Raw genomic sequence first — 26,489 nt, 5'->3', positions numbered from 1 at the left:
CAACAGATGCATGAAGAAATGCTCAATATCCCTGGCCATAAAGGAAATACAAATCAAAACAGCATTGAGCTTCCACCTTACCCCATTGGCCATTATCAAGAAAACTAACAAAAACTGATGCTAGCAGGGTGGTACTTTGGATGATCCTTCACCTGGGAACTGCAATTAACTGAGAAATTATAAGAAAGACAGTTATGGGTAAGGACCACATGATGACATATATGGAGAGAATACAGGGTAAAAACAAAAACCAGTATGATTACAAGCAATGGGGAGAGGAGATAAGAAGGGAAAGAGAGAAGGAAAGGAGGAATAGAGAAGGACAAAGATGTAAAAGAAAGAACTGCAGAGAGAGAAGAGAGCAGGACAGAGAGAGATACAAGTTGCACTGAGAAGACAACATTTTTAAGCAGGGAAGACTAAAAGCTTACCTTTGGAAAGTCCAGGTTTTGATCAGAATGCACATATCAGATAAATACACAACCAGGTAGCATGAAAACCACATTGAGAAAAGCAACTTGTAATTAAATTACCACACACATATAGAGCTTTTCTCTTATGAGTTCTTATATGTGTATATATATGAGTTTATTATAATTATTACAGAGGTGATGTAACTAATATGTTCCTTTCACTGAAACATTTGAAAATGCATCCTAAAGTTGATATGTATGTGAAAAAATAATACTGTTAGTAAAGCCATAATCTAAGATCTCTACTATGTACTTTCCAGAACATATTACTTAATCCTTAATCCTTTTTTCAACCTGCAGTTGAAAAAAGGCTAAATAGGTTAAATAACTCATCGCGGCTACTATTAATCAGTTGGCAGTCACTTACGGCATGCCCTAAAAAAATTCGGTAATATAGTGGAAGTTAACCAGAACACCAACAAAAATCAGCATATCCTTTGTTAAGAATGTTTAGGGGGCTGGGAAAGTGGCTCAGTGGTAAGTGCTTGCCTTGCTTGCATGAGGCCCTGGGTTCAATTACTCAGCACCACATAAGCAGGAAAAGCCAGAAGTGATTCTGTGGCTCTCCTTGAGCTGAAGAGCTAAGGGACAGCTCTCAGGCCCAGAGTTCAGGCCCAATGACTGACAAGAAAAAAAGTGTTTAGGAAACTTCATTTGGTTTCCTGGAATTCATCAATAAAATAATTTGATTTTCTTAAAACGTATTTTCTGTTTATGATATTTCACAGAGAGGTATCAAAAAGAACCTATCACTAAAAAATTACAATTAGTGACTCTGTGAAGCCAAACTTTGTTACTAATAATGATCAATTATTACACCTTAAAAGATGCAAACTATTTATTAGAAATGAAAATCCAATATATATATATATATATATATATTTAAATTAAGGTCAGTTTTCCTAACCTTTAAATCCTGTGTGCTCAACCTTCCACTGAAGTCCTTCTTGGATGCTTCCAACTTTTAGTAATTATGCAGAAATCTGCCATGAACTTCTGGGCAGGTATCTCAGTAGGTGAAACTTTGGAAGTCATTTATAGCATAACATTTATGGTTTATCTTATTTAATCCTGAGGTTTGATATCTATATGTGGCCTTCATTTTTAGCATCATTTCATAGTTATATAAGAGATTATTCCAACTAATTCAAAGTGCTTTGCATCTTTGCTAGCTTGATTGTATAAATGATTATTCCTGAACTTTCAAATGCAGAATGTCTACATAAGAAACATTTTTTATTTCTTTTTTATTTTGTGAATATAGTTATACTATGGTATTAAAATTACAACAAATCTTTGATGCATGGTGAGATCTTTATAATGTAGAGTTCCTCTTGGAGAGAAAGTAAGGTGGCTCCATTTGGAATTCCAGCTTAGCTCTTTCAGTTATTACTGTACTAAATCATAACTAAGGCATGTGGTCCTATAGCTGATTCCCCAATGCTATGATACCAGAAATTTTTTTTCTCCTCTTTAAGAATTCTCTACAATTTTGATCTTAGAGAATGGGTTGTTATCCTCTACAAAACCACTTGCTATTTATATTTAGACACAGTGATGCCATGAATGTTCAATGAGATGATTTTAGTGAAAGAGATTATTTTTCAATAAAATACGTAGTGAAACTAAATGCAACATGGGAATACAGATGGAGGCTGTGAATTCCATCATGGAAAGAGTGAGTTTATTGCCTGCATATTTGAACAGTACATTCTATATACCCTTTGGAAAAGCAGAGATATTACTTCTTGGCAAGCACTATGTCTTCTTTCTGTTTTATATCTGCAATGTCTACTGAAAGTAATTGAGAAGAGTACGTCTTAAACTCTGGTGCAGAATGCATTATTTAAACTCCTAGTATTAAACTTTCAATTTACTATCTACAGAAAGACTCCATACTCTCAGTCTTTTTTCCTAGATGAAATAGGAGACAGGCAAGACATAATTCTTTATTTTAATTCTACTTGGCCAAAAAATTGGGAAATAAAATCACATGCTGAAAACTGTTTAAATTAAGGCATAGTTGGTTCTCATGGAGTAGTTCACAGTCTATGGATGTGAGACTGAATGATTTAATTTGAACTGTATAGAAACTCAGGTTATTCATCTGGAAAATGGTGATAGGACTATCCACCTCATTCCTGATGCTGTGCTCTGAGAATTGAAGGGGCTATCTCACAAGAAGTTAAGTGCAGTATGCCTAGAGAGAATGGTGGGCATTCCCGCTATAGATTAATTCATCCCATCTAGACTATAAGTTTGAAAAATCAAGGCAGTACATCCTTTAAATAAAGTACTCTATCTGTGTCACAGAGCACTGACCTTAATAAGATACTGGCTCTCTGGATACAGATTATTACATATGAATTCTATATAGATTAATCATTAGTGCTCTACTAGTAGATTCCTGTGTTGAACACTTCATCATATAAATAAAATCCTGGTAAATAGTGAGCACAGCTGTCTATCTCAAGACCACACATAGCAGGAACTATAGGATTTAAGGAGAACTGGAGACATGGAGATGATGGTATGGTTTGGGAAAAATATCTGTCAAGTGGTCAACATCCAATTTTACAAAAACCAAATAATTTTTCTTTCCTCATTACATATGTTTTATCTACCATGATGGCATTATCTACATGTGGCTATTAAAACTGAGGTTGGTTAAAATAAAATGAAGTAGGTTACTTATCCAATACACTAGATATCTAGTACACTCAGAACAGCTCAGTGCTCATCAGTGTTTAATACACTAGATGCAACCTTTCCATGGGTGCGGAAAAGTATTCTAGAAGCAGATATTTACATTAACAGAAAAAGGAAGAATTAAATTATTTGCCAGTGCTTTCATTGAACTTTGTATCAAAATAGAAAAAAAGTATCTATGAACGAGAAAAGGTAATTCAATGTGTTGTTTGCTTGTATTGAGGACAATGACAATATACACTCTTTGTTGAACACTTACTGCTACAATTGAATTATATGATTTAACTTTTACTTACATAGATGAGATGTATATGTTTTCTATGTGCATTGTATAAAAAAGACTGAGACATAGGTTTGATTGAGTTGCCAAAGTACCTACAGTGTAGATACTATAGTTTGTATGAAGTCCATTAAGTGCACTCCAAAAGTCAAAGCAAATTACCTTTTAATCAAAAAGTAATTAATGTGAGAGGCCATGGATTAGATAAAAATCTTTACAAGATAATTTAAATTAGTCATTTTTATTGTAGCCAACTTTAGTAATTGCCTAAAGAAAATAAGAACAGTGTTTATGAAACATATAAGCATCTTCTCTCTCTCTTTTTTTTTTTTTTTTTGGTAGGTCGTGGGGCTTGAACTCTGGGCTTGGGCGCTATCCCTCAGCTCTTCAGCTCAAGGCGAGGGCTCTACCGCTTGAGCCACAGCTCCACTTCCTGTTTTCTAGTGATTTATGGGAGATAAGAGTCTCATGGACTTTCCCGCCCGGGCTGGCTTTGAGCCCAGATCCTCAGATCTCAGCCTCCTGAGTAGTTAGGATTACAGGTGTGAGCTACTGGACCCCGGCCTAAGCATTCTCTTTAGGTTACTCAGCCAACCAATCAGCATCAAGACACTACAAGTGCATATCTTGGGTTAGTATCATTGGGAAGTATAAGGATAACACAGATTATAGAATGAGAGGGTGAGCTACAGTAGCAAGACATTCTCCTGAGTGATTGAGTCTAAATGTCTATCGGATCTCAGTTCGGCTCCAGCAATTCCATTCATCATTCTATGTAAATAACAAAAATGTTTGAAAGACAATATTTAAAATTTTCATGTCTAATTTCATAATTTATGGAATGCATTCAGGCATAACTACATAATAATTATATGAATTTTGAGGGTGCTTTGAGGATGTAAAACTTCTAATAGAGAATATGTGGTCCCACCTCAAGTTTATGAGGCATTACTGTATGCTATATAAGAGATAGTTATAAGACAAATTGCTATGTGGGTAATTTATATATAGTTTGTACAACTACACCTAACACAACTATTTGTATAAATGTTAGTACATCCATGCAATATTTTTAATTATGTCTACCTGAAATCAAAATTATACTTCAGGTGGGATGGTGGCTTAGTGGTAGAGTGCTTGCCTAGCATGCATAAAACCCTGGGTTCATTTCTATAGTACCATAAAGGCAGAAAAAGCCAGAAATGATGCTGCCGTAGAGTACTAGCCTTTAGCAAAAGAAACTCAGGGATAGTGCCTCTGCCCTGAGTTCAAGCCCCAGGATTGGCAAAACAAACAAACAAAAATCTATACTGCAGCAGAAAGATCTTAGAGATCAGACCAATAAAATCTGGGTGAGATACTGATAGATTATTTTTCTCATAGTCATTAAATCTCTGCATATAAAAATTAGTAATAGTTGATGTCAATGTCTCCAATGCTCCACCTAGGACCCTACTTCACCTTTAATAACTATTATAAATGAGCTCAACAATCTACAACATTCTGGTCATTGCATTTGCTGGCTCTGTGATTAAAAGAAACAACCTGTCTATGAATTTAATAACAAGTGTTTTCATCTGTTTGCTCTTTGAGATAAAGGTCTGCGTAGCACAAGCTATCCAAATATTGACTTCATTTTTACAACATATAGAGGCACATTCTATGGCTTCATGCTTTGCCATGCAAACTGGCTATACCCCATTAAAGAAAACAAAAGTAGTATTAGTATGGTGCAAGTGGAGATTTCCCGGCTGAAAGATGTATGCATCTAGTAGTATCATCCTCAGTTTAAGTTCCTGTCTTCCCTTATCCTAATCATCTTCACATCTTCACAGTGAAATGATGCAGAATGTAAGTAGTAACTTTCAAGGTTACTAAACAGAGTATAAACGAATTATGTTCATATTATATAGTACAGCTATACAGGATGGTGAAAAAAGAAAGAAACTAGAAGAAAGACTGTAGAAAGTTATTTCAAGATTATTTTAATATCTTCATTTATCGTATAGATGTGGAAACTACTCTGTTGCTCTCTTTTCACTTTATGATTTGTATAATTATGAATTTTATGATATATATAACTATTGGATTACACCATTTACTAATTTTATTTCTGTACTTTTGGTTTGTTCTACAAATGAAAAAAATACTATGTGAACATACAGGTAGCATAATTACATGAAATAATAAGTAAAAAATGACAACAATAAACAAAGCATAAAGTGCCAATTAAAACCTGCAAAGAGCTTTGCATATGTTTACTAATAAGTATACAATAGACAAGGACATGTGCCTGTATACACAGATTTTCATAGTGTTTTAATTTTCATAATGTTTAAGTTTCATTAACACTACATTTCTTTTCTATCATTCTTCACAAGCCTATTTGTTGTTAAGGTCCTTCCAAAGAATTCTGTTGATACATCATACGTTTTGGCATGTAACTCTGACAGCTTTACCAGATATTCCACCCAAGTGAAATTCCTTTACTTTTCAGACTCTGCCATTGAAGAAGATTCCATACAAAGCCAGTGCACCTTCAGGCTCCTTTTTTGCTCGAGATAATACAGCAAATTTCTTATCCTGGTGCCGAGACTTAGGAGTGGATGAAACATGTCTATTTGAATCTGAAGGTTTGGGTATGTATTTCCTTCAGAAATGTAGCTGGTTAAATATTGCAATTGGTTTTTGTTAGTATAGTTATCAAGAGGTATGGTATCATGGCACAGATTTTTTTTTTAAAAGAGTAGAAGTAGTTCAGTCTTTTTCAAGCTAAAGATGAGAGTCATGTAAGCAAACTTGGTGAATACTTGGAAAACAGATTCAGTGTTATTGTCAGGCTGTAATCTGAAATAGAAGGGTAACTATAAAATGCTACCATGAAAACCATGTCTTTTCAGCTCTATGAAGTAAGAAAGGTTTTGTCTCTCTGTGGCTTTGTCTGTTGAAACTGAAGTTTGCTAGTTTACAGATTCACCTACGCTTTCAGAGAGTTACAAAGTGGCTAGGGGAGTCACATATTGACACCGAAGATGATTAAATGAGCAATATTATAAGGTAACCTCTACCCAGACTGTTATTTTGCTTTGTTTTGTTTACTTATTAAATTTGGCAGATCCATTTTCAGGCCATATAAAGAGGTTTTGTATTTCCTTTGAAGAAAATATATAAATTTCTTCTATAGGCTCCAGTGAAGCATCACGTTAATGTAGAGAACACTGGAATTAAATCCAATTTTAAGAAAATGGAACAAACTTATGAAATGAGACATCTAATGGGGAAAAAGTTTTGGTTATCTTGACTGAGGCTTAAACAATCAGTTTTCAAAAGCATATGATATCATGTATTAACATTAAAGTAAACCAAGTATACTTTGGAGAGAACAAATATAAAAATTGCCACCTAAACAATCAAAATTTCCTTTGTCCCTGGGCAATATTACTTTGCTGAACACAAAATAATTGAGGGTAACAGACAAATTTTTGTGGTTAAGGTAGTTTTCATATCTGTGGTGATGTAGAAAAGAATGCTGATACATTTTGGGGAATTCTCCCAGCACAGAAGAAAGTAGCAGGACTTAACCTGAAAGAAAGATAAACCAGAATATTGCCACAGAAGCTAGTCAATATACAGAAGTGAGCTGCTTCAGTACTTCTTAAAGAAGTGAACATTGATTATCTTTCCCATTTCTCACACCAAAGTAAAAGAATCTTGCTAGAAGATGGGTGTGTATGTGTAGCGATGTCATTTTTACAAATAGATGTTAGTGTTTAGGTTTATAGGAAACCATGTGAGTGGGAGATTATAGAAAGGGAATGCAACTATAAATACAAACACATATAGAAACCCATGGCAGACCTAGTAATTATCCATGTATAAACACACACACGATATTATCTAAAAATGTTGAAGTCAATCCAATTGTCAAGGAACTTAATAGTGATATATTAGTTTATGAATTTATTATATTTTCATTAAATAAGCATTTTTCATTGTAATTTACAAGCCAAGTTGATTATCCTTGTAAATACTGTATTTTCTCTATTTTCTCACAGTCTGGGTTGTTACTTGAACAAATACAAATTTCTGAAAACATGGAAGCAGAATCAATTTAATGTTAAATTTTCTCTATAGAAAATATCATCAGAGTCAATGTCTAAGTGTGGTTTTTGCACATTATTTATTTTTCTGTCTTTTAAAAGTCCAATTCAGGTACTAATACAGTTCATTCAGGAACTTTAATGTCTAAAGCAACCTAGATGATGGCAATGTAAAGGAATACAAACTTTAGAATATACAATTATATCAACAAAAATTTGAGATGGCGGCATACTTTCTTAATGTGCTAGAAAAACAGGCATAAAAAGAAAATCAGTGGGAATTTATACATATATAAAGCTATCCAAGTATTTTGTTTTGTGAGCTGGTGGCTCACACCCATAATTCTAGCTATTCAGGAGACTGAGATACAGAGTATCATGATTTGATCTCAGCCAGAACAGAAAAGTTTGCTGGACAAAGTCAGATCTGGCAGCATGATATAAGTGGAGAGATTCTCTCTCTCTCTCTCTCATTCTCTCTTTCTGTCACACACACCCCCACACAGCCCCACACACATTAATCTTCTATTTGTTTATATCTTGAAATTAAAATGCATTTAATAAGGTATATTAACACTAAGTTTTCAAGGCTTACTTAATTTAGAAATCATCTTTAATCTTCTGAGAACCAAAGCACATCAAACAGGCTTTCTATTTTTCTTTTCTCAATTAAAAGTAACAGGACACAAGGAAATGCATAAAAGTTCCTGGGGATATAGCAAAAGGGGACCAGTATGATCACATTGATATTAGAATTAGTCAAAGGAAAGGAAGCAGCTGTGCCCATAGATGTTAATAATAATCAAGAGGAGGAACAAGAGAATTCCATTTCCACAGAGGGAACGCTTTCTCCTTCCTCACAATGGGTGAGAAGTGATTGGGTTGCTGCTGCTAGCGTTAGCCTCTGTGGTTACAGAATTGACTTTCCTGCCACAATAACATACTCGGCTTGATGTCTTTCCACACTTCACTTTGGAAAGGAAATTTAGGGCATCGTTTTTCTTTCTTTCTTCTTTTTTTCCTACCTCAAGATTTCATTTTAGCGGCATACAAGATGAAGAGCATCCTTTGTCTGCTAGTGTTTTTGAACAGCAAATAAAGTGAAAAGATGCCCTGATGAGGGGAAAAATGTGTTTGCATGATAACATAGATCACTGTGCTGTGTGTTAAGAAGAGGGATCTTTTGGGAGTGTTCAACGGTCTTTTCCAGAATAAAGCATCCTTATCTGTGGCAACTGATAGGTTACCATATAAAAAGACAAGCAGGGCTTTCTTGTACAATTATTTGTCAGAAGATCATGATTGACAAACTCATACAATCTTGTGCTCTTTCCACAACAGCTAATAACCAGCTAATAACCAGCACCCTCTGTGGGATTGCCAGGGGTGAACTTGAGAATATGGGCAGTCAACTGATTTCATCAACCTCCCATACTTCTGCCTTTTTGATGGTTGGGAGATTACTTCTTATACTACCTAAAATTGCAATATGGGGTACAATCTGAAATTTACTATCTGACATTGTAGGAAAGATAATTGTTTCCTCTGTAAAATGTCATTGGTTAATTCTAAGCCCCACAGTGGTTCAAAAGTTAGCCAAGGAAAGTGTACAAATGTCACAAAGAATCTAGTCATAAAAGTCTTATAACACCACTGAAAGTGTAAAAAGTCATGGATGAGCCAGGTGACCATAGTTCACATCTGTAATCCTCGCTACTCAAGAGGCTGAGATCTAAAGATTGTGGTTGAAAGCCATCCAGGCAGAAAATTCTGTGAGACACTTAATATCAATTAAGCAGCAAAAGGGCCTTGAGTAAAAAATACAAGCAAGAATGTGAGGCCATGTTTTCAAGACCCAGTGCATACATGCACACACACACATACACAAACACATACACACACAAACACACACACACACATACACACAAATGCTAGATCCCTTGTAATAAGGTAAATATAAAATAAGACTAAAAATTATGAACAAAAATTTAAACATTGTATGTTTAGACTTCTATTTTCTATCTGTCTATATTTTTTTCAAGAATAGCATATACATGTCTATATATTTTGTTTAGGAATTAGTCTTTCCTGCAGGACAACTTGACATATATTTTATATTATATACACATATATAGTTTGTGTCATATATATGTATCTCACCAATCTCATTCATATATATAGCAAAGATCTCATCATATATTTCAAAGCTATATCAAAAATCTGACATATATATCAAAGATCTGAGGAATATATATATATATACTGTTCATTTTTTTCTATTTCTAAAGCTTATCTAAAGGAAATAAGAAGCACCAGAATGGTCATTGAAATTATTTTAAAAATAAGTCAAATCTATGGTATTTGATATCAGTATAAAGAAATAAACTCTAGCCATCCAAAGATAGTATTTTTGAAGCTACTGAAGGACATGGGGAAAACATGACACACTATAAACATGAAATTGCGTATTTACTGCTAGCATATCACAATAAATTTCGTACTCGGAAGTTGAAAGAAAAATGAACACTAATTGGGTTGTCAGGTACATTTTCTTATCTCATCAATTAACAGACCTTACATAGTGAATAATTACAGCATACACTTTGAAGCATGAATAATTCATTATATTTAGACTAAAGCGTCAGAAGTGATGGTAAGTCACGACAACCCTAGGGCTTTGTTGGCTAAAGCACAAGTATCCTGAAATGAAGACTGCATAGTGAATTGAAGGCAAGCTTGGGCTGCAGAGCAAAATCCTCTCTTGGGTGATATATATTAAAAACAAAAATGATGAGAGTGGGCCTTCTTGTTTGGGGGAATTATTTGTTGACACTTTTAACATCCACATGTGGGATTATTTTTTCCCCCTTTTTTGCCTTATTGAGGTTTAAAAGGAAAAACCCTTGAAGTGATTATAGAGTCAAATACATAATACATACACTCTCTCCAGCAACAGATATCACAGAATGTTACAGATTTTATTTTATCGCATTGGGGTTCAGACTCAGGGTTTTGTACTTGCTGAGAAAATACCACTGGAGCCATACATGCCTCCAACCCTTTTTGCTCTTTTTAGCTTTGTGGCATGGTCTTATTTCTGCCTAGACCAGCTTGGAGCGTATTCTTAGGACATTTTCCACTGTAATTAGGATGACAGGCACAGGCCACCAGCCTCAGCCTTTATTAAAAATGTAGTCTTGTGAACGTTTTTCCCCTAGGGACAGCTTTGATTTTTTTTTTTCTCTCAATCTCAGTCTCTAGAGTAACTAGGATTACTTTACTGGGCCACCACTGCTTGGACAAATAGCATCCATTATTAACACTGTGGAGCATAGTCTAACCTTATACAATTGCTCCTCCTGGTCCCTCCTGTTGAAAGCCTGTTGATATGCAAGGAACTGCCTAGAAGTCTTCTCTGTCCTTCCTTGTTTCATTAAGATTGATGTTTTGCTTTCATTACATGCCTTGAAAATATTTAGGATTGTACTTTAGGTTAAAACTATGAGCAAAATATTTCCTTGAATTAAGAAATATTAGCCTTCCAATAGTTTTAAAGACATGAACTTCTAATTGTGGAATAAAAAATTAATGTATTAAGTAAAAAACTATTTCAGTTTTAGTTTCAAAGAAATGTAAATGTCATTCGGCAGTAGTAATCAGTACTAATCTTCCTGATAGTGATGTTAATAATTTTTAAATATCAATTTAGAAACTTTAATAATCTGTCATAAAAATGTTGGATATTTCCATGTAGCTCAATTTTGCCATCTAACATAAAATCTGAAGTTTGTGAGGTAGTCTCAGCTTAAAATCATTTTTAAATTATGCCAGAAATCAATTCTCTTCTGTGGTACTTTTCCAAGGTATTGTAAGTATACATAATTTCATTTAATTAATGGTATTGTTGTTTGTAAGGATATGTATAACTTACATTGGAAATTTGGAAACTGTTTTGCTTTTCATTCCCTGGAGATTGTTTATTTTTTTTCACATACAGGTGACTTGGGGATGGAGGAAAAGAAGGGGTGTGGGGGTTTTCTAAAAATACACATTTTGCTTTCTGTGATTGTGATAATATCATCATGTTATAGGATTTGGAGGCCAGTGACTATTCTTCAGCTATTTCTCTGACAAAGAATCTACCCAGCAAGAAAAGGGTTTGCTATCTGCTGCGTAGCATGCAACTGTGTGATGTGATGTGTTTGATTTTAGCTTTATTCCCCGTGTTTGTGCCTGTTGTGTGGTCCTGTCTTCTTTTGATGCATCACTCTGATGAACACATTGGACAAAATTTTTTTGTTCTCTGGAATATAGGTCAGAGGCAAACATTACCTCTCTGTGGTATTGGTTTTGACTTTGCTGCCCCCAAATGAAATGGATTGTGCTTGGATTTTTCAACACTCACACTTTCCATTTTATACTTTGAAGTCATTGGTTGCATCAGAAAAAGAATCTTTGCCTGCTTTTTAGTGTTTGCCAAATCACCTCTGTTCTTGTCTTTGTCTCTACTGAGGACTGCAAGAGTCTTTCTGGGTGGGAGAATCTGTATTATTAATCTTAGTATTAATGTAAAGTAGCAATTTCATGACCTTCATTTAGCTCCAGTTTATTGACATTCACCTTCTTTCCAAGACTTTTATTTAGTGTTTTTAGAACTGTTAAAAAAATAAATGTTGTATTGACTATGGTAGTATTTCAATTTACTTTTGTTGCTTTTGAACTCATGAAGCCTTTTTTCAAATTTAGTCATCTGCCAGGGCAAAAGTAAGATAAAATGATGTTGAAACTGACCAAGGAAGCTGAGTGTCTCCCTGAAATGAAAAATATGTGTCAAGGTCTTGATGAGTCAGGGTTGACTTAGGAAAGTGGGCAGCTTTTTGGTTTCTATTAGCTTTTCCCTTTCCCAGGATTAGATCTTTTTTCTTCCTATGTCTGGTGATTATAGCTCTGTGCTCAGCAAAAGGCAGCTAAGCTGTGCACATAGGTCAACATAGATGTTCTGCCCCCAATCTAGCTTTTTATAAATGGGAAGCTGAGGCTCTCAGAATTAAATCACTTGCTCAGTGTTACTCAGGGTTTTTTTTTTCCTGCCTAGTTTAATTTCTCTTTTTTAAAATACATCTTTATTGTAAAGGTGATAGACAGGGAGGGTTACTGTTACATAAGTAAGGCAAAGTGTTACTCAGTTTTTTCAATGACCAAACATTTAAAAATGGAGCTGGATTGAAATTTAGCTAATTCAGCTCAAAGATGGTACTCCTTTGCTTTGGAAATTTATACTTTGTGTCAATTTTCAGTGCTTGTAGATTAGTTAAGATGAAAGGAAAAGTGAAATGTAAATTATTAAACTAATTTAAAAAATACTCTTGCCCTCAGTTGCTGTGTCTGAGTGCTGAATGCTAACGAAGAAAAGAAACTCTTGTTCTGTGATATTTCTAATCAGAAGTAGAAACAATTAACTACAAGCATTCCATTCTGCAGATCTCATATTGTTGATCTGTAGTGTTGGAGTAGGACTGGATAATAATATTTTCAAGGGAGTACCATTTACTGTATACCTTGTCCCAACTGCTGTTAACCATATAATTACTTCATAAGAAAGAGTAAGTAGAAGGCATGCCACCTATTTTATATTTATGTTTATATTAGGCAGCCTTGGGTAGAGCTCAATTCTTCTGACTTCTAATTACTAGAAGTTGTTTATTTTGTTCTATAGTAATAGAACTCTCTGAAGTAGTAAAACATATTTTCTACTCTGCCAAGGTAGGAGCCATTAATTAATGATGTGTTTATAATTCAACAATATTTAGGCAGTAATACACTTCTAAAGTTTTCTTCACAAATAAAAAAGCTTAAAAACAGGCCTCCTGAAAATTACTATAATTACTGTAATCTTTAGCTATATAGAAACCAAATGGACAACACATTTCTCCTGCTTTCATTTCTTTTCCCATCTGTTAAAACTTAATATATTGAGCTAAGCTATATGTTCATGCTCTAATGCACTTTATCCTTACAGATTCCATGACATTGAAATTTGACCCCTTGTTGCAGTGGAAGGCCTCATTTTCTCTTCCCGGAACCAGCAGCATTCTAGCTGATATTTGATACCCAGGAGATTTTTTTTTCTTTTTTTACAGAATCTAGGTTATGTGATGGAGTCTCTAGCCACACATATTTGAGTGAGGCTCTGCATTACTTTTTCTAGAGGCATTCTGCATTATAGTTTCCACTGATAGGATTTATAGGATTTAGAATATAATAATAGCCATTGATAGGAGAGCTTTTTATTCTTTTAATGAAGAATATGAATCCCCTTTTCTACCTATACATCAAAGGAAAAGCTCATGTTTATGTTATAGTAATACAGTGGGAAAAATATATCTGGCTATCAATTTCATTATAAGTGGGAGTTATTAATTGTTAGGAAGGCAAATGAGGAAGTATGTTTGAAGTAAGTAATATATATGACTCAGCTGAAACACAATACATTACGATTCATCTCCATAATCATTTTTAGGAACACACACCTTCAGCTATTTGGTTTTCTAAAAGACACAATGCAAGTTGGGTGCCTGTGGCTCATGCCATAATCTTAGCTACTCAGAGGCTGAGGTCTAAGAATTATGATTGTGTTTTGAAGCTAGCCCAGGCAGAAAAGACAATGAGACCCTTATCTCCAATTTTATTCTTAGTGATAGAGGAAAATTAATAAGAAGATAGTTGATGCATTTAAACACCAATACCCTCTGTTGATGTCATATGCACAAATATAATTGTTTTTTAAACTTACACTACATACAAATTTGTCGTAACTCTATATGTGTGTATATATAGACAGATATATTTATTAGCTTAAAATATGTTTATGTTTATATTTAGAACTAACACTTGCAGATATAATGCTAAAAATAACTAAAATATCCTCAGGATCATAGGACTACACTAAATTACATCTCCCAATAATGAAGATTTTTTTCTATCATTTAGTATAGCAAGTAATACATTATACGTTCACAAAAAATGTCTACAATAAAAAGGTAAAAGTTAATGGTAACTGACTAAACCAAATGAAGATAATATTTCTGCAAACCATTTATGACAACAGAAAGCTAAATAATAAAATGAAGACAACTATCATTGAACCAGAAATTCCTATGTGCCAGTTATTATTCTAGGCATAATAAATATTACTTTGTTTAATTGTTACAAAATTACAAAATACATTAAGAAGTGATCAGTACTGTTTTTCCTGAGAAAGGTGAAGTTTTACAGAATAATCTCCCCAAATAAAACAAATAGTAAACGTTAAAGGTCACATTCAACACCCAGAATTGGTACTTCAATCACACAATCACTAGGTTTTTTTTTTCTATTTTTAGCTTCAGTTTAGAACTTACTTTAGGCCAAAAATACAATGTGGACTCTTAAGTATAATAGACATACTTAGATCACTTAATGACTTTTAAATTTATCATGATAATAGGCTAAATTTTTGCCATTGAATAAACTTTTGTATAAATTGAATTCTTGCATTTTGAAAGACTAGGTAAAACCTCATTCTTTGTAGTTTGCTCATCCTTACAATCCTTGTAGCCACCATGAAATTCTGGTCATCATCCTTCACGTGCCATATAACCTAACTAAAGGATTGGTCTGTCCTAGGTGTGATGCTAAGTCATGCACCTCTGAAGATGGTCACGGTTAGTGCTTGGTAGTCATCATCATTTTGTTTGGAGCCATTTAGAACCAGGCATGGTGTGTCCAGTATTTGAAAAGCCAATATCATTTGAGATGATATTATATAGCTAGGATATTTTCAAGAAATTCTGTTGCTTACTAAAATAATATTTCTGAGAAGACTTGAAAGCAACATCTTTCTGTTTATATTGTCCTAAGAATTGTGAGTGGAGAAGCTTATGTGTGTTGAGCTCTAAGGTGTGGTTCTGTTATGAAGATGAAATAGAGTGATGCCTTCAGTTTTAATTTGGCAAGAATGATTCTCCTTGATTTTTAGGCACATAATATCTCTTAATTTGACAAAAAAAGGAAACAGTGAGAAAATTAAAAAAAAAATCTTTTACTTGAATTCTCTCTTATATGGCCCATTGTATTGTTTTCTTTGTAACAAAATTGATTTTTCGTAACATCTATTTGCAACTACTGTTTCTAAGTCTTCACAATATGCATAGTAAGTTGGCTCAAGAGCCACCAGGGTTGCAACAGGTGTTACTTTTCATTGTGAGTTATGGAATGTGCATTGGCACAATTAGGTTTCTTCACTAACAGACACACTTCCTCATAATTTTCATTAGCATGAATACTAAAGCTCCTGGGGCTTTAGTCACTTGCTCACACAGCTTTCACTTAACAATGAGGGCATTGACAGAGTCTTAAAAATCTTTACCTCTTCAATTGTTGCTCATCCTTCCTCCCACCCCAAACTCCTGCTTGTTTCAGACCATGGAAATCTGTTTAAGTTAGAATATGAGGTTGGAGATCTAGACAATTAGGTAGCTTTCCTGTGCTGACTTCTGTTTTGGTATGTGTATTCTCTTTCTCCGTGTACAACTGATGCCTATAGAATATTAAACAGCCTGTGCTTGAAGTTGATTTACTTGTGAATTTGGTATCCTTCTCGACATAGTCAGCTGATAAATCCAAACCTGGAATTAGTAGTTACCTCTATCTTGTTAAATAAGTTAAGGCTTCCCTTAATAGAATTTGGTGACAATTCATAGTGGTCAACTGATAACAATAATTGTATTATCAACAATGGAAACAGTCTATAGTCATACTTTCATAGTCAACTCCAACTTAATAAGCATTGCTTGAGAAACATGGCATGTATATATTTCAAAAGATAATTTTTGTCTATTTAAAGACAAGTGAAGTCACAAAATTTTAAAATCCAACCAAAGGTATTTTTCTACATATAGTGATTTCAAGAAAACTCTATCATGTTATAAGTAGATATTACCACTGCCATAACCTGTAAAGATGAATTACATATTAAAATAAGTTAAATAGAAAAATACTGAACATCAAATGATTTCCAAATTCTATCCTGAAGAATTAAAGCAGCAGTGCTATTTTTCTTAGCATTCTATTTGATTAGTAATTTCAAAACTTTGTGAAGAATCTTCTCAAGGAATTGACAGCATTAACTGTTTTCTTTATATGATTCTGAATTTAATATTTTTAACATACCCTAATCATAGTTTTAAAAGGGAAAGTTGTCTGAACAGTATATATTGCTTTGTATACTCAACAGATGCAATTGTGAGTGTCATCATTACTGAAAGTATCCAAAGCAATCACATATTTAACTAATAATATTTCCTTAGAGTAGAAGTATTAACTAAAATGTAAGGTCCTCCTTTGATGTACAATGCTGGCTGGTGTTACATGGGTACATATTTACAAGTCCCAATCAGTTGCAAATGTCTTATTCTAAAGTATTACTTAATCAAATTTGATCAGGATGGGACATCAAGTTTCATTTCACTCTTGACATCTGTCATTATTTGGAGGAAACCAAATGTATGGCTTATAGTTTTTATTAGTTTGCATTGCCTAATTCTCCTTATTATGTATTTCTGCTAAAGTCACTGGTTGAGGGTAGTCCTAGAATGTTAAAAATCCCAGTCCTTATTCATTGTTTCATATGTCTATGTGTTTACAAGTGTCAATCATATACTTTGAGAATTAGTTTTATGTATATCCTTTACTGATTTACATATACATTAATTCCAGAAAATATTAACTAATTGGGTAAAAACTTATTTAAGGTGAAAGGCCTTGAGACTAAGCTTTCGTGAGGGAAGGCAGACATAATTTTTTGAAAACTCTTTTTTTTTGAAATCTGTCTATACTGGGGAGTTGAAATTAGTGTTTTGGAATGGCAGACCAAATCCAGCTTGTCCCTGGCATCATGAGTGATTGGAGGTGGTGTGATTTGCAAATTGTTGGTTGTTAATCTTTCAGAGTGCCTTCTACCATAAAGAAATCTGTGTCTTGTCTTCCAGTTCTCCACAAGCAACCCAGAGAAGTGTGTCTGTGTTTGCTAGAGCTGGGCCGGATTGCTGCCAGGTAGGTCAATGTACTGCCACCAAGTCAAGACATAGACCATCTCAACCCAAGTAACAGAGAAGCTACCGGCTTTTTATTGCTAATATTTACCTTAGTTGTTGAGAAAAACACTTATTCAAGTAGGATGTGAGACCATCTTGAGAGCAGTTGTTCAAACTAAAAAGCATGCCACCAGTACTCATCACATCTTATCAGAACTTCCATCTCTAAGACTTGGCTAATATCCTTTATTCCAACACATTTTCTTTTAAATCTTCCTTGATAGCATGTGGAGGAGAAAGTTGGACATGTAGGTTTATTTGACAATTAACTCAATTACTTTGGCTCAATTACCTCATTTACTACATTATTCTTCAGTTCTTTCAGTTTGTACTTCTGAGTGGGGAGATTGTTTGTAAATTGCACTCTAGTTTTTTTTTTTTGTTGGTTTGTTTGAGTATTTTTGTTATCTTTACATAGTTGTAGAAAGGTGTGGCCAATCACCAAAGCAGTTTATTAATACAGTGTTGATTGATCAATGTCACCCCTTCCAAACTTTTCACCTACTCCTCCCAACCCATACATTACCTTAATTTATGTACTACTTTTTATCTTTTAACAAAGCAATTCATGTGTGTAATGCATCTTTATCTGTGTCATCATTTCGACATCTTCACTTCCCTCCCACTCACCCACCCCTTTTCTTTACATTTCCCAATTCTTTGGTATATACAATGAATTCTTGCCTGCATTTTCTCCCCTTCTCAGTATTATTTTCCACCTCCCTCCACTTGGCCCCACCCTCCTCTTTTGCAGGAGCCATTTCCTGGTACTTATTTGTTGGGCTTTGACTTTTTAAAGAATTTTAAAGAATTGTACTATTTGCGCTCTCCAGAGTCTATTACAAATCAATCAATTCATTTGTAACCCCTTGATTACTACCCAGTGTGTTTACTGTAGCTTTACAGGCACCATCTGGCTAGCACAATGAGGGAAAATATGCCACCTATGTTTCTTTGGCTCTGCATTTTGTTTTTTATTATTGGAGAAAGACATACAGTGTTACTCTTATATAGAGACATAGTTGGAATCTTTTTTGTTCTAGGGGAATAAGGAAATCATAGCCAAATAAGCAGAGAAAGGGGACCTTAATAAATGAAATCAACTTGTTTTGGTTTAATGTTTTCACATTTATTATTTTGTAGCTAGATTGTTTCTAATAGTTCTCTGAAATTCAACCAGTGAAAAATGATAATATGAAAGTTGGAAGAGGTCTTAAAAAGTCAGAAATAATTAGATATTTTATGATCAAAATCTAGGTATACTCCTGTGTATATGTGTGTTTGCATGTGTGTGTTTATGTCAGTACTGGTGCTTAATTCAGGGTCTGGACACTATCCATTAGCTTTTCCCACTCAAAGCTGGTGCTCTATCACTTAAGCCACAACTCTACTTTGCCTTTTTGTAGCTTAATTGAGAAGAGAAGTCTCACAGACTTTTCTGCCTAATCTGACCCAAACATGATCCTCAGATCTCAGCCTACTGAGTAGTTAGATAAGAGGTTTGAACTACCAGTGGTCGGTACCTTCTTTTAGTTAAGAATATGGAAATAGAAAAGTATGTAGAAAATCAAGCAAACAAAAATAGAAAGTATGACAGTGTGGCTATTAAACATTTTTTATGATTCATTAGAAAATTAATCTGGAGTCCAGAGTAATACTAAATTGTTAAATCACCATAGTCTATCTAATTTTAATGAATAGTGCATCCAGTCTGAATTGTATTGAACCATTGTAATTGAATTGAGAAAGAGTGCTTTAATATTTTAATTCAAATTAAATGTTACCAGTCTGATCCAATCTGGGATAAAAATAAAATGGTTTTGAGACACCTTAAGTCTTTTCTGTTTTCTGTCATATCTTTTCTAGGAAATTATACAAAGCTGTACACAGAACTTTTTGTCCATGGCTCAACAGTTATCTACCGGTTAAGTATAGCCTGAGCATGTGGCCTGTATCTGTTTAAGACTGAATTTCTTTTGGTTCTGCCACATCCCTGAATTTCATGAGAGAAGAGAACAGAGGCCCTGTTGCTTCTAAAACCCTTCCACACTCTGTCTTTTCCTATTAGAATTGGGGCTTCTGGCTACAGGACAGACAACCAGAGTCAAAGAAATACCAAGGGAGTCATTAGCCATAACTAGGGGGAAATAGGCACAAAGTAAATATCTTACTGAATGAGCTCCTGCCAGTGACATACTTGTAAAAAAATGTGAGTGATTTAAAGATCCTACTAAGAAAACATGGCATTATGCATTTAAAACTGTATTTTATGCATCTGAATGTATTTTAATATATAAATATCTGAGGAAATATTTGGTTTTTTTACCTATTTTTACCTATACCTGTTTTAGTTAATATTTATAACCAGCATATAACATACTTTGATCAAATTCAGCTCATTTTATTACTCTTTTTTAATCATTCTCCTTCCTTGTCCTTTCTAAGAATTTTGGGTACGTTTTATTATGCTATTCTCATATGCATACACAATGTAGTTCTATAATGTTCACACACACACACACACACACACACACACACACACACACACACACACACCTCATATCATTACAGCCACACTATTAAAGGGTGTTAAATGATAAAATGCTTTAGGACTCAGCCATCTTTCTGCCAACTGGATTATCTATTGGTTACCTTTCCATAGAATGTAAGACAGATTAACATTGTGGTTAATGAACCTTAATAACTAGGATCAATTTACCATAAATATTTTATATTGTGATTATTCTGGGTTATCTCATATCTGACCACATTTTATTATCACATGAGCAGATAAACCCGATGATTATTGCAAAAATTATATTTCAAAAAGTTACTGATATCATGGTGGAGATAAGTAAAAATTAAGATAATTTGAAAGGTTTACTTTCCATCTTCTTTACCTACTTGAGTGGTGTGAAATACTATTTATTTTTAAGTGGGAAAATATTCTAACATATTACAGTGTTAGTTTCCTTATGATGTGCAGGGTAAAGAGAAATAATTGAATGCCAGTTATGTAAATTATTTAACAATAAATACCCATTAAAATTTTTCTGTCTGTATTTGAAGATATTTATTGTGATTGAAGGTATATTGCACTGTATTAGGTTAAGTGACTTCCAAGTTTGCCTTAGATATATCCAAAACCGTATATTGGTATGGAGATACTTAAATTTTTGTTTCCTTCTTATCCACACCTATTCAGGAGATTACATAAATTGATGAATTTAAACAGCTTCAGCTAAAAGTGGCAGTGGTATTTGAGAGAGTACAGAAAACCACATGGTTAATTTGTACACAGAGGAGATAAGTTTCAGCACTCACAAAGTTCTAAATGTAATCTGTGAGTTTTATATTTTTCATCACCAAGAGATGATGTGTTCTTATATCTGCCTCTAAACATTTACTTCTGCAAATTTCATAAATATCATCTTAAAGGCAACGACATCCTCTGGAAATGATTTTCAAAATGTTTCTGAATCTCTGCCACTTTCTTCTGCCTGGGGACATTTAGTGTGAAGCTCCTCTGAGAGCTGTGTGGGCTGCTCTGTGTTCTAAGATGGAGAAATGAGACCACTTATGTTTTTCTCATGGGTAAAACTTCCTTTTGTTTTTAACTAAATAGAGCAATCATTGCCGGAATGTGAAATCTCTCTGTGCTTATTTCAAAAAGACATCCGTTTCTGAATGTGAAATTTGTGTTTGTCTTGTGAAAAATAAAACATTCAGCAAAAGTAATTTGGAACAACCTCAAATGTATTTATAATGACATTGGTTTGACGTTAATTGTTGGAATGAAGGGAAAAGACATAATGAATTCAACAGTTTTATTGACTTGAGATTTAAGATTGTAACAAAGGCAAAAAACTTCTAAAGTAATAATGAACATGGTAGTGGCAGTTTCTGCTTTATTTTTGAGTGCTTCCTTGATTTGGAAAAAATGTTATGACAATTAAAAAGAAATGTTCTATTTAGATCCCTGTTCTAATGAAAAGATATATCAATTAAAAAGGATACATTTGTATGTCAAGATTACATACTTAACTAATTTTTATTCAGAGCACATCAACTATCTGCTAAGAACAGAATTTGCTTTCACATGATTTAAAAAATGTATAAAATGGATTTAAAAAATGTATAAACCTGCCTTTAAATTCCTTTAAAATAGGAAAAATGGGGCAAGTTTTATCTTGCAGGGATCTATAAAGGATAACATGCATTAAAAAAGGAGTTTCTTCCATTTGCCTATAAAATTTGTCCCTCTAGCTCTAGTAAAATAGACTCCAGATGTTTTGTTTGAAAGCCATATTCTATGAAATAGCTTGAGAAATTTTTCTAGTTTGGTATTCAAGTTTTTCCTTTTTTGGGGGGGTGGGGAGCGGGCAGAGGAGGCCGCAGTTATTTTATCTAGATCCATTGCAAAACTTGCTTCATGTCCCAGAAATATAAGAAACTCATTCTTAGATTCTCTTCATGAAGTCATCAGTCATAGCACACTTTCCCTGGCACTTTACTTTCCTCTAATGAAAAAAAAAACCAAAGCTTTGCCTTCTAAGTATTTACCCCTTTTTTATGTCACTGAGGTCTACAAGTAGAAGGCTTTACTATTAGTGGCTTCAACCTTCTTAGTACCTTTAGTTTGATCCTTATTGAATTTGAGAACAGCTAGCTCCCTCTACTACAAAAATCTTACAATTGGGAAAGAAAAAGATAAACCATATACCTTTGTGAGAATCTTACAGAGAAAATTGAAATGTAAACTAGTATAGTGTTAATTATGGAAACTGAAGTATAGCAACCATTTTTTGAGAACAGAAAAAGAACTATTTGATGATGAAATTGGCTTGCAGGTGTAAGCCCCCAGCCCCAGGGGAATCTCATGATATACAGCTTGTTGACATCTCCAGACAGACAGGAAGCCAATGAATGGTATTTAAGTGTGCATTTCAGGACTGTCTGACTCTACCTTAGGCAGCTTGTAGTATTCCAAAGCCAATATAAGCAGAGATTTTGGACTTAGTGTTGATTTTCTATGTTCAGTGGCACAGCTAATTTTCAGCTTTCCCAGATAAAAGAAATCTCCAGGGCAAAATTTTCCATGTGTGATTTTTTGTTAATCAATTTTCTTCAGACTTCGTCTACTTTGTTTATACTGGACATGAAGTGGAGCCTGTTGTTACTCTAAGAGCATATTTATTTTCATTCCACTTTGTTTAAAAAAGTCAAACATATGCACCCTACTTCTGAAAAGTGGCATGCATCCACTACAACTGCAAATGAAATCATATTTTCCAATTGACCTAATGTGTGTTTTCAAATATGATGGGTGCTTTCACTTATGATTGACTTTAAGTTGGCTGTTATTTCCAGTGCATTAAGTACCACTAGCCTTACTATCAAGTTTATATTATTCTCCTAAGAGCATTAAACATGACCAAATTGTATACCTCAGTGGAACTAAGACTCCACAGAACTCTAGAAAGATTAAACAGGGCTACCTGCTTAAATTCATCCAGCCAATTACGAGAAAAGCTGAATTTATCACTTGGCCTGCTAAGCTCTCTTTCTGAAATATTTCTATTATTTCACAGTGTAGAAAAATTCCTCTACCCTAGTAAATTCCTTTGTGGAATGCAGCTATAGTACTAATACTACCCTTCATCTCAACCATACCTTAATTTTGACTCTGTTAACATTATATCTCGTTTGATATATTAAAAAAAACCTGAGGAGTTTATAGCAGATAGTCACTGTTGTAATTTTCTGGTTGTGCAGAAAACAGGTCATTAATTATGAGTTACTTAACCCACAGAAATTTCAGAAGTTTTGCCATGTGTCAGAAACTGTACTGGATATGTATTAAGTACACTGGTATTCAGAATACCAATGGCACAAAATTGAAGCTGAGAAATAATGTTTGTCAAGATATCTCATAGTGACAGATACTTTGAAGGTGTTCCATGTTGTTGTCTTGCTAAAATTCTTCCTTTTTCTTTCTTTTACTATTAACAGACATAAAGGGCAAGCCATTTTCATCTCTACTTCTCTGATACAAAATAGAGTCATAGAGTGTAAGTGATTTGATCCATTTGAAGAGTAAGCTATGATAGTTCAATTCTACTACAGACAAGAGCCATAAATCAATCTCTATATAGTATTATTTGTATTTATCCATAGTATTCAGAGGCTGTGTTCATGAAGACCAATGATTGTGTCAGCAATTTTAAATATGTATTTTAATTTGGGGCAGTGTTCGAAGATTTTTTTTACAAGATGGAGTACATTTTTACTTGTAATGTTGATGTTCAATGTAAGCGATACATTTAGGGATTCAAGACCATGAAACTGAATTTATATTTTGAACAGGGTAACACTCATGTGTAAGAAAAGGAATTTTCACAGTTGTGGGTAGCTGTCATGTACCCACTCTGCACACAATACCAGATGCTAGAGATACTTTGGCTCAGATAGAATGGCCTCTAAACTTACTGATTGGAAGTGTTTCCAGTAATACTTCATTAATTGGTTAACATGTGTAAAAGATGGCTAGGTCTTCATAGCTAACTATGACTCATTATGGAGTAAACCTTACTCTGTAGACTAGCGGCTATGCTCAGAGCAGTAATTTTTCAGTTGAGCTGTGTCTGTTTAAGCTGATATGTACTGAATTCTAAGGTATGTTTTCCACCTTTCAAAGGACACCTGACATATATGGCCTCTCTTCTTACAATCTGAGTTCTGAAACAGAATATGAAACAAATGACTGGGAGATGAAATAACAACTATTGCTTTTATAAATAAAAAGATCTAAGTTGCAGACACGGGTAATATCTTCAATGAGAGTTAAACTAATTAACTATCTAATCACAAGCAAGATGAATCAGGGTGGGGCTTCCAGTATGGTGCTCCTACATAGAGGGCTCTCAGTGTTCAGAGGCTAAGATCATTCAAATTCTTTTGTCTCACTGGAGGGTAGAAATCAAGAATTGAACTGATTGAGCCCATAACAATACATCAAGAGTAGATAAACTGCTTAACCCTAGAAATGTGTACTGAGCAAATGTGCAATGTTATTGGTTAGAATTACAATTCATTAGAACAGAATAATAATTTAGGCTTTACATCCAATGATGTTTTAAAATAGAATTCAAAGGCTTTAAATCTACTGTCAATATACTTATTCTCTATCTGAAGATTGTATTATTTATTATCTACTTTTTGATCTGTGGGGGACTTTCTCCTCTCCTCTCTAATAAGCAATCACTTGAATAAAAATGTTAAAGAAAGTGACTCAGAAACCCTGCACTTGGGTACTTACCTGCTCCAGTTGGTTCCTCTCCTATAGATTTGCATTCTTGTCTATTAAAATGAATGTGTGACTGAATGGGCCTAGGAATAAGCCAGATCCAAAGAAACATAGGTTGAATGTTTTCCCTCATCTATGGTAACTAGAATGTGCCTATAAATTTACAAGTAAACACACTGGATGACAAGACAAAAATAAACTGGGACAGGATAAATCATGCAGGTCTCTAGACATGCACACAGTGAGACCAAAGGAGGCTATTCATAGGAGAGGATCACATGGCTCAATAGCTATGTATATGCATCTGATCATATAAAATAATATTTATTAAAATGAACTCGAAGAAATGGATATGAGGTTTTTTTTCCCTTTACTTTGTTGCTGTTTTTGTTTTCTGTATCTTTTTTCTTGTTTTGTAAGTTTATCTGTTTGGGAGAGGGTAAAGAGGGCATACAGAAATGGTAGGACAAAGGGTGGACAAACAGCAGTGATACTAGACACTATGTTGAAAATGAACTATACAACTTGTAGGGGGATGGGAGGGAAAAACTGGAAGAAATCCAGGGAAAAGGTACTCGTTACCTGTCATGTATCTGAAATACCTCTGTATATTACCTTTATAATGACAATAAAGAATGAGTGTGTGCAAGTAACTAGGTGATTAAAAAAATATCCTCACTGGAAATGCACTGTAGCTCAAGCTATAGAGCTGTAGAGCACTTGCCTTGAGCTGAAGAGCACAGGCCCAGAGTTCAAGCCCCACGACTAACACCACCACCAACAACTAAATATATATATTTATTTATATATTTATATCCTCACAACTCCTGAACTTTATGTAACCCTAGCCTTCCTGACCTAGTTGTAGTTGACATTTATCTAGGAAACCAAACTTTTAAGAGTTTTGTTTATAGAAAATGTGATTATGAGAGATAATATGGCAAAAAAATCTCTGTCCCTTGATTTCTTTCCCTCATTTTTCTGCTCTATCTTCTTTTCCTGGTCCTTCTGCCCCTCCCTCCCTCCCTCTTACTCTTCCTTTTTTCCAATCTCTTCCTTACTTTCCTCTTCCCTGGCCCTTCCTTCCCTCTCTTCTTTCTTCCCTCCCCTCTTCTCTCTCTCTCTCTCTCTCTCCCTCTGATTTTCTGTTGCATTTAAATTCACAAATCATGAATTTTTACATATTGTTATTCTAAATCATTCTTGTGTCCTTTCTGTTCCTATTCTTACCTACAACAATGTATATGTTTTTATTGTATTGTTCCTAAAAGTTTAATACCTGCTCCTCTATTGCATAGAACATTGTTCTAGGCCCTTAGGAAATGCACAATTAATACTAAATTTCTACTCTGTGCTATAATTGTCTCTGACCTTATAATTTGACTTACATCTTTTAATTACTGTGGTCAAAATGAGTATAATTACTGCATGGATGATATTGTCAAAGCTGGTAAATATAAAAGCTAAAAACTGAACTTCCCCTGGTTA

The 26,489-nt window shown here is 34.2% G+C and overlaps 1 protein-coding gene across 2 annotated transcripts in view; it reads left to right on the top strand.

The window, feature by feature from the left end:
- The window catches only part of Gas2 (growth arrest specific 2), a 109,917-nt gene that overhangs the window by 30,649 nt on the left and 52,779 nt on the right, over positions 1–26,489 (top strand). For both annotated transcript variants that reach the window (XM_042691660.1, XM_042691658.1), the window contains exons 3-4: positions 5,960–6,101; positions 17,591–17,654. In XM_042691660.1, coding sequence (XP_042547594.1) covers positions 5,960–6,101; positions 17,591–17,654 — 206 coding nt within the window. The remainder of the gene's footprint in view (positions 1–5,959; positions 6,102–17,590; positions 17,655–26,489) is intronic.

The sequence above is a fragment of the Dipodomys spectabilis genome, unplaced genomic scaffold (genome assembly GCF_019054845.1).
Source record: "Dipodomys spectabilis isolate Male_0828 unplaced genomic scaffold, ASM1905484v1 ptg000145l, whole genome shotgun sequence".
Classification (NCBI taxonomy): domain Eukaryota; kingdom Metazoa; phylum Chordata; class Mammalia; order Rodentia; family Heteromyidae; genus Dipodomys; species Dipodomys spectabilis.
This window is presented reverse-complemented; position numbering and strand designations above follow the sequence as displayed.